Genomic DNA, 10,319 nt, shown 5'->3' on the forward strand with positions numbered 1-10,319 from the left:
TTTTTCCACCCCCCTTCTTCCTAAATTTTCTCTTCTATTTATAACAAAATTTTCGAAATTTTCAGATTTGTTTTTTTATTATTTTATTATTTTTTTAATTAAAAGAAATCCCACTTATAAATTGCTTTTATTTTTTTAGAAAAAGAAATCCCACCTTTATTTACTTTTATTTTTAAAATTCCAACTTTAATTACTTTATCTTATTTAAAATCCCACTTTTTATTTTTTTAAAAGAGAATCTCACTTTATTTAACTTTTCTTTAAAAAACAAACCACTATCTTTTCTTTTTCTTTTAAAAATGCTACTTTCAATTACTTTAAATTTTTTAAATTTTCAGATACCTTTATATTTATTTTTTAATTCCAACCTTATTTTACTTTTAAATTTTTTAAAACTTTTTACTTTTTTAAAATTTTCTACATTCTTTTACTTTTTTTTATTTTTTTATTTTTTTAAAAATCATTTCCGAAATTATTTTTTTAAAATCATTTCCGAAATTACTATATATATATATTTTTTAAAATAAAAATAATAAATAAAATAAAATATTTTCGGATTTTTTTTATATATAAAAAAAACAAAAAATAAAACTATTAATAGTGATAATTCACTTTTTATTTTTTATTTTTTCGGTTTTGTTTTGTGTTGGACAAAATGAAGAAGGGGTGTTGGGTTAATGGAGCGGACCGGATCGACCCGGTTTGAAACGGACCGGGTGATGGGGAAAGTTGGGCAATTATTTGGGCCTGTGGTTTGAAATTGAAGAAGTGGCCCAATCCGATTTTCTTTGTATTTTTGTTCTCTTTTCTTCTTTTATTTTTCTAAAACTAAATTATAAAAGTACTTAAATTATTATTAAGAACTAAATTAAGTTATAAAAGCGCAAATTAACTTCCAATAACAATTAACGCACAATTAAGCATAAAATTGTTCATTTGGACATTAAATGCTAAAAATGCAAAAGATGCCTATTTTTGTATTTTTTATTAATTTAACAAATAAACATGCATAGACAAACATACAAATAGTTACACAAAATATCACAAAAATTGCACACCAAGAAAAATTATTTTATTTTTGAATTTTTTGGGAGTAATTCTCATATAGGGCAAAAATCACGTGCTTACACCAGCCATCTCTCAGGCTGGAGGAGGAGCCCAGACTCCTACTACTCGCATTCCGGAGCAGGTAGCTCCCCTGTTTCAGACTCCAGCAGTCCAACTAGTTGGAGCAGTTCAGCCGAGTGTGTTAGCTCACATCGGCGATGGAGCAGCTATGTGTCTCTAGAAAAATAAAATATACGACAAACAAAATTTCTTTTGAATAAATATTTTGATTGACTTCAAAGTCTTTATATGAGTATTGGTCATTCATATAGTTTGTTATAAGAAAAGATTTTTTATAAAGTAAAATCTTAATTAATTTAAAGCCACAACTTTTAGACTTTCTATCTATTAAGGAAAGATTTAGTAGTTATATTTTTAGTTGTTTTCAATGTCCTAAGTATTAGGAAAAATATTAAATGACTACTTTGTCTGGTGTGAACTCTATTTTTAAAGAGTAAAAAAGGCGAATAACATTTTGCTAAGACCATTCATAATTTAGAAAAGATTTGAATTAGATTTTTAGCAAACTAATTAATTCAAAGATTTTATAATTTATTTTCAACATTAAAGGAATAATTTATTTCCTTGTTGATTTAAATTATTAATATTGTTCATCTCCAATTTTAATTATTTAACTATAACATAATTTTATCCACTAAAATTCTATTCCTGTAGCCCGTATGCGGAAGAATCGATTTGTAAAGGAGTTTTTTTTTAACGATAAGGAAGCATATATATTAATACGCAAAAGCTTATACCGAAGTTACATAGTCCCGAAGGACATTACTATTGTTTAAAGTTACTAAACTATTACAAACACTGGTGCTTAGTTGCTTAATACCAAATCAAAGGCCTTGCATGTCCTTTTCCAAGATGGCTTCAACAAAAAGAGGTGGAAAAGCAAGGTGGTAGCATTTATCCGGCTTGAAATTCTTGACTGCTTCCTTAGCAAGGCAATCTGCTACTGCATTTCCTTCCCTAAAATTATGCCTAATCACCGGGGATTTCAGTTGGCACATTAATGATCTGCAGTTAAGTAAACATGCATTAGAGCTATTATTTTCATCAATAAGCATCTTTATTATATCCGTTGAATCTGATTCAATTTCTATAGCAGCAAATGGCATCTCCACCGCTAATTTTAAGCCTTGCTCCAATACTAATAGTTCTGCCTGCATGGAGCCTGATGTGCAGCAAGATTTTGTAAAGCCCATGATCTAATTACTAGAGCTATTTCTGAAAACTCCTCCTATACCTGCATGAAGCTTTTCGTTCAAGAATGCCCCATCAATGTTAAGTTTTATCTTGTTTGGAGGAGGTTTTTCCCAGTGAATTTTAATTTTAACTGAAGATTGTTGTATGAGATTTTTTTCAATAAAGAAGAGAAATTCCCATATTTGATGGAAAACCTATCTAGGGTTAATATCCATACCCAAATTGTTTATGCTATTATTATTATTTCTATTCTTCCAAAGATTCTAAATCAAAAGGGGAGGATACTTTTCCAAGCATAATGCTGATGACTGACTTGACGATGAGCATTCCTTAAAATAGATAACCAGTTTGATTGAGAATTATTTTGGTTGATTATTAGACCAATACTGGACCAATAACGGGTAGTTATAGGGCATAGGAGAAAAATGTGAGTGGCATCCTCAGGTCCTTGTTTGCACATAGGGCAAATAGGATCAATATTGATACCAATATATTGAAGGTAAGATCTACAAGGGATTTTATTGTGCATGCATTGCCAAATGAAGAACTTGATTTTAGTAGGATAATGGAGATCCCAAATCCAATTAAAGCCAGACTCTTTATCCTGAATCATCAAGTGGTTATCCTCTAAAAGTTTGTAGTATGACTTGGATGTAAATATGCCATTGCTATCCAAATCCCAGGACATAAGATCCTTACTTATTGAACCTAATGGCATAGGAGTAGCCCTAATCTTGTTTATTAGAGAAAGGGGTAGGTCAAAAGAAATTTTTTGACATATCCCATTGATCATTAAAAATCATGTGATTAAGAGAGATTAGGTAATCAAATTTATGGAGAGGGCCTTATATACAATTTCTAAGGCTAGGAGCATTATGAATCCATCTACTTGACCAAATGTCAAGATTTGAATTTTTGCTCGGATGCCACAAGATTCCTTTGGTAAGGATTTTATACTCTTTTAGAAGGACTACCTAGATGAAGGAGCATTTTAGTGTTGTTTTTATGGGCATATTTACTAGCAATTAGTTGAGCCCAAGGGTTATTAGGACAATTTATAAGGCGCCAACTAAGGCTAGTAAGGAAAACACAGTTTTTTTGCAAAGCAGTATGAATTCCTAAACCTCCTTCAGATTTTTGCTTAGTGACTGTTTTCCAATTAACTAAATGGATTTTCTCTTAGTATTAGTGGTTCCCCATATGAAATCCCTTTGAATCTTATCAATCAGGTTTAACACTTTTTTAGGGAGCATAGTGTATTGCATAACATGAGAAGGCATAACATTTAGAGTTGAGGATGCTAAGGTGGTTCTTCCCACAATATTAAGAAGATTAGTTTTCCAAAGAGAGAGTTTAGCACGCATTTTATCAATGACAAACTGAAAATCCTTGGGCTTTGGTTTGAGATTTAGAATTGGAAATCCAAGATATTTTCCAAACTCAAACTAGCTCTTATGTTAAATAAGCTAACTAAATGACTTGAAATGTCTCGTGGACATTTTTTGGAGAACACAATCCTAGACTTAGAGTAAATAGACAGCCCGGTTTCTTCCATAAATAAATTAAGGCATTATTAATACAATTACCCATCTTATGATTAGCTTTACCCATTAAGGTTAAATCGTCAGCAAAGAAAAGGTGTGAGAAATAAGGACCTCTTGGGGTAATTTTTATCGGATCCCACATCAAAGTATCCACTTGATTATCAATTAACTTAGACATAAGTTCCATACATAGGATAAATATGTATGGTGACATGGGATCACCTTGACGGATTCCTCTACTTGGGCTAAAAAAATTAGTCTTGGTTCCATTCACAAGGATACCAATATTACTAGTGTAAATACAGTGCATAATAAGATTAGAGATTTTAGGAGGAAAGTGGAAGAAAACTAGTGTTTTATGAATAAAATCTCATTCTAGCTTATCAAAAGCCGTTTGGAGGTCAATTTTTAATAACATATCATATTTAGAGCTTTTTGAAGAGGACATATGTCACGACCCGGATTTTCCACCCTCGGGAGTCGTGATGCCGCCTACTAATGTGAGCTAGGCAAGCCAAATCTTTAATCTAATTACTTTATTAACCAATTATTCTTTTTAACAAATATAAGATGATAACGTGGTAACATCAAAAATTCAAATTTAAGCGAAAGACAACAATAAGATTTATGAAAACTGCATCTATTATAAATACCTAAGCCTTAACCACCCAAAACCCAGTGTCACAATGTCACAGACTGTCTAAGATTTCTACATACAAAGTCTGAAGAAATAACATTACACTGTTTCTGAATAAAAGGGAAATGAAACAGGAAATAGGGACAAAGGGAGACGTCAGGGCCTACGGACACCTTCAGATCTACCTTGGGTCTCCGAATGGACTGAAGGAAGCCTCCATGCTACTATCCAAAAGCTGCTCCAGGATCTGCACATAGTGTAGAGTGTAGTATCAGCACAACCAACCCCATGTGCTGGTAAGTGTCCAGCCTAACCCCAGCGAAGTAGTGACGAGGCTAGGACTAGACTACCAAATAAACCTGTGCAGTTCAAATATATATACAGCGGAAAAGAAATACAGAAATAAAAAAATAAAGATAGGAGGGGGGAACATGCTTCGGGGATAACAGGTAAACAGAATATCAAGAGAATTATAAAGGAATCAAAATCAACCACTAACAAGAATAAGGAAAGCAAATGCAGATTTCACTTTCTTTTCACATCTTGTTGCAGGCGTACAACCCGATCCCAATTCCTGTATCTCATGGCAGGCGTGTCACCCGCTCCCATTTCATTTATCTTGTGGCAAGCGTGCCACCCGCTCCCATTTCATTTATCTCGTGGTAGGCGTACCACCCTCTCCCATTTCATTTATCTCGTGGTAGGCGTACCACCCGCTCCCATTTCATTATATCTTGTGGTAGGCGTACCACCCGCTTCCATTTCATTATATCTTGTGGTAGGCGTACCACCCGCTCCCATCTCATTATATCTTGTGGTAGGTGTACCACCCACTCCCATTTACAAGCCAACAATAATCACAAGGAATCCCGGTAAGGGAACAAGAGCACTATAACAACTTCCCGGCAAGGGAACAATGATATTTCAACAATATCCCGACAAGGGAACAATAATATCAAAATAAACATCCCGGCAATGGATCATTAATATCAAACAAGCATCCCTGCAAGGGAACAATGGTGATAATAACATGTGAAGCGCAATAAACCACAACAGAGTCATAACAGTTATAATACACGACTCACGGCCATGCTTGACACCAATATATAGATACTCGTCACCATGCCTATACGTCGTACTTCACAATTAACATGTAACAAATAAGACAAACTCCTAATCTCTCAAGCTAAGGTTAGACCAAACACTTACCTCGATGCCACGAACACAATTCACGTTTCAATTATAGCTTTACCCCTTGATTCAACCACCAATTCGCTCGTATCTAGTCACAAGCTACTTAATTACATCAATAAACGGTAAATGAATCAACCCCAATGCATGAAAATGAGTTTTCTAAAGTTTTACCCAAAAAATCAAAAATCGCCCCCGGGCCCACATGGTCAAAACCCGAGGTTCGAACCAAATCCCGATTACCCATTCCCCCACGAACCCAAATATATGATTTGTTTTGAAATCAGACCTCAAATCGAGGTCCAAATCCCCAATTTTTGAAAAACCTAGGTTCTACCCAAAACACCCAATTACCCCCATGAAAATCATTGATTTTTAGTTGAAATCAAGTGAAAAGATGTTAATGATTGAAGAAAACGAGTTAGAAATCACTTACCAATGTTTTGGAGAAGAAAGGTTATTTGAAAAATCGCCTCTTATATTTTTGGGGTTTTGAAAAATGAAAAATAACTGAAAATCCCGTCTTAATATACTACTTTTAGATGCCCTGTGCGGACCGCACAAAATCAACTGCGGCCGCACAGCCCTTCCTGTGTACTGCAGCGATATGTTTTAGTATTTTGGCCATAACTTTCTCTACAGATGTCCAAATTGTGATTTCTTTAGCTTTATGGAACCTAGACATGAAAGGCCACAACTTTTGTTTTTAAATCATCTCAAAATTCCTTGTAGATCAAAATATATAGGCTTCCGAAGTCGGACCAGTGAAATGTTTCTTCACCGCGGACCTCACAAAATCCAGTGCGGCCGCAAAGCCCTTACCGCGGTCCGCACAAAATCCAGTGCGACCACACAGGCCCCTCCGCTGCAGCATTTTTTTTTGTGCGGACCGCACTAGTTTGTTCAGAGGCCTTCCACTTCTCTAAACCTGCAACAACTATGTTTTAAAGCCTAAGACATCCCAGAACCTACCCGAAACCCACTCGAGCCCTCGGAACTCCAAACCAAGTGTGCATACTAACTCAAAAACATCATATGGACCTACTCGTGCAATCACATCATCAAAATAACATGTAAAATCATGAATTAAACTTCAAAACTCAACATTTTCATCAAGAACTCTCAAAGTTCATAACTCTTCAACCGGAAGTCCAACTCACGTCAAATAAACTCCGTTTTCCACCAAATTTCACAGTTATCTTTCAAATACTATAAAAAGTTTGTACCGGGCTCCAGAACAAAAATACGGGCTCGATAACAATGGTTCAAACATTAATTCTTTTCTTTATTTCTTAGATAATTCAGTAAAACAATTTCTTTCAAAAATTAATTTCTAAGGCTTGGGACCTCGGAATTCATTTTCGGGCTTACGCCCAAGTCCATATTTTACTGCAGACTTTTCGGGATCGTTGGAACACGGATCCGGGTCCGTTTTCTTTATCAAAGTCAACCATAATCAAATTGTTTAACTCTAGAAATTTCTATTTCTTATATTTTCACATAGAAGGTTTTCCGGATATAGGTCCGGACCATACTGCAAATCAAGTAAGGTAAAAGGGAGGTTTTTAGGCCTCGGAACACTGAATTCACTTGCAACACACATATTATTGATAATTTCCTGAATGGCGATGATATTATCAGTGACTCTTCTATTTTTTAAAAAGCTCGATTGAGTAGGGCTAATAATGACCGAAAGAAATTGTTTTAGTCTATTAACAATAATTTTGGTAATTATTTTGTACACCGTATTACAAAGCCCAATAGGTCTAAAGTTTTTTAGATCAGTGACATTGTCAATTTTTGGAATGAGGCACAAGTAAGTATTATTAATACCCTTAGGGAGAGATTGTGATTCAAAGGCTTCTTGGCAAAATTGTATGACTGAATCACAAACTATATTCCAATACTTCTGATAAAAGAAAGGGTGAATACCGTCTGGACCCGGGGCTTTAAAAGGTTTGAACAAAAAATAACTTTCCTAACTTCTTCCTTTGTAACAGGATTATCAAGGGTGATTAAATCAATAGTTCCAGTAAAGTCATATTGATTTTTGAAACAAGTCATCTTACTAGTGGTTTTGGAAGTCTTGTAGAAATTATTAAAATAATTGTAAGTGTGTTCTAGAATGGATTTAGCATCAGAAATCCAATTACCATTTTCATCTTTGAAGTACAAGATAGAGTTAACACGTTTTCTATTAGTAGCCATGCTATGGAAGAAACGAGTGTTGGCATCACCTTCATTACATCAACTAATTCTTGAACGAAGCTTCCAAAAATCTTCTTCCATTTTTAAAAGGCCATTATACTCTTGTTGGAGAGTAGTTTCCAATTTCATTAGAAAAAGACTAGTTTGATACTTTGGTGAATTCTAAATTCCATCTAGGCGTGCCAACATAATTTTTTTCTTTTTAAAGATATCACCAAAGGTATCATTTTTCCAAGGAATAATGTTTTTCTTTGAAAACCTGATGAGCCTTAGGAAGATCATTAGTTTGCCAACTAGTCCTGACTATATTAATAAAGTCAGGATGTCTACACCATATAGATTCAAGTCTAAATGGTTTACCATTATGAAATCTATTGTTAGGGACTAATTGAAGTAATAAGGGGTTGTGATCAGAGTGAGTTTTTGGAAGATGGATAACCATAGCTTATGGAAATAGACTTATCCAAGAATCATTTACGAAAATTTTATCTAAACGTTCCATAATTAATTTATTAGACTTCCTACAGTTGTTAGACCACGCATATTTATATCCTTTAAAACCAAGATAAAAAAGGTTACAACGATTAACACTAGACCATAAACGGGAACTACGTCTACTGTTAATTCTCCTATCCCCAAACTTATCATCCATGCTAAAAGTATCATTAAAATCACCACCCAAGATCCAAGGACCTTTATAATTCTCATAAATTCCTTCAATATTACTCCAAAGATTATTCCTACTAGCTACTTTAGTACTAGCATAAATAGATGAAAAAAGCCAAGAAATATTTGATGGACATACCTCAATATTAGCATGTATCTATTGGTTCCTTCTCACAAAGTCTTTCACTGTAACCACATCTGATTTCCAAAGAATGAACATTCCTCCATATTGTCCCTCAGCTGGGACTTCAATCATTTGAGTGAAGAGAAAGTCGTTAAGGAGAGAAACATGGTTTTCGATACGAGTCTCCAGTAGAGTCACAACACTGGATTTATGGGTATCGATCATTTCTCTAAAGTTTACCCTAAAAGCATCATTATTACCATCCCTTATGTTCCAAATGATAAAGTTAATTGGATGAGGCATCATATTAGGGAGATTAGGGTTATGCATGCTACCATTGTCCCTCATTATCTGTGGAGGGGGAGTTGGGTTCCTCCTGATAGAAGGCACCAAGATCATTGCATGGCTTCCCACAGTAAGGTCCTGTGGAAGCTTGACATCCATCGAGAATTTGTAAAGAGTTGGGGGACAACTAAGAACATATCTCTTCTCGCGCATTTCCCTGAATAGATATACCTTTACATCATTTAGACTTGAAAACTCTAGGATTTGGTCGGACCCCAGCAAGTTCAACTCCTCTGCATCCTCTATTGGTTGGTCTTCTGGTTCTGGTTGATTGGGAGGAGCTTGTTGTTGTTGTGGCACATTGTTTTGATCTAGAGGACCGTTTGGTTGGGGATTGTTTGCATGTGGAGGAAGTTGTATTTGATTGGCCATCTGACTCATTGCATGAGTGTTTGGCATGGACCATAGCATGAATATTGAGTTCATGTTCGAGATCTCCCTCGGTCGAAAGAATGGGAGATCCATTTGTATGTTCTGAGTTTGAGTTTAGATTGGGTTGAAATGGGGTGGAAGACTCCATTGGTTTCTCATACTTTGGGCTAGGTTGGAGTTCATCGATGGAGCTAGGGGATGAAGTATGTTGTTCAACCAAACATAGTTGAAGTAGTTGCTCATTTCCATATGCATCCCTTCTGATACTAGCTGGAAAGGAAGTGAGAGTTTTGAAGGACTATCACTGTTTCATGTCCATCCAATATCATGTTGAATGATATTGCATGCCCTATTAATGCTTGCTCTATCCAAGAGAGGGGTTGATGATCTTGAGGTAGGGGTAGTTGAACAAAGTAGATTTGGTAGGGATTGGAGGGTTGGCCATTGTATGGGCTCGTTGATGCCTTAAGATTTGGACTAGACGATAATGCCTTCTTTGGGATACTGGTATTCTGGGCATAATTACTACTAGAGGGATGATTTATATTATGGGAATTATAAGAGTTTTCTGAAGGGGGGACTATGGGTTCTAGTGTTCTAGGGGGGTCGATACTTATTACCCCTAGATGCATGCTTTGGGGATTGCTTGAGCCGGTGGTATTAGTAGGATTTAGAGAAGATTTTGTCCCTGTAACGTGTATGGTTTCTTTAACTATTTGTTGGCCAATGGGAGAGTCTTGGAACTGGTGTTGAATGAGTATTTTATTTCCCATGCAAGGATTAGCTAGGCTGTCAGTATGATTAATGGGATTATTAGGGATTAGGGCATCATTAGGAGAAGTTTAAAGCGTGGGAGAATTACTAACCTGATTAGTTAGGGTAGTAGGCACATAATTAGTGCCATGCATGG

General features: G+C 35.3%; 1 protein-coding gene across 1 annotated transcript; it reads right to left on the reverse strand.

Moving 5' to 3' along the window:
- Positions 1-1,952: 1,952 nt before the first annotated feature.
- On the reverse strand, positions 1,953-2,321 carry LOC142165256 (uncharacterized). Its single transcript, XM_075223849.1, has one exon. It carries the CDS (start codon positions 2,319-2,321, stop codon positions 1,953-1,955), a length of 369 nt encoding a protein of 122 aa, XP_075079950.1.
- Between the last annotated feature and the right edge of the window lie 7,998 nt (positions 2,322-10,319).

The sequence above is a fragment of the Nicotiana tabacum genome, chromosome 10 (genome assembly GCF_000715075.1).
Source record: "Nicotiana tabacum cultivar K326 chromosome 10, ASM71507v2, whole genome shotgun sequence".
Classification (NCBI taxonomy): domain Eukaryota; kingdom Viridiplantae; phylum Streptophyta; class Magnoliopsida; order Solanales; family Solanaceae; genus Nicotiana; species Nicotiana tabacum.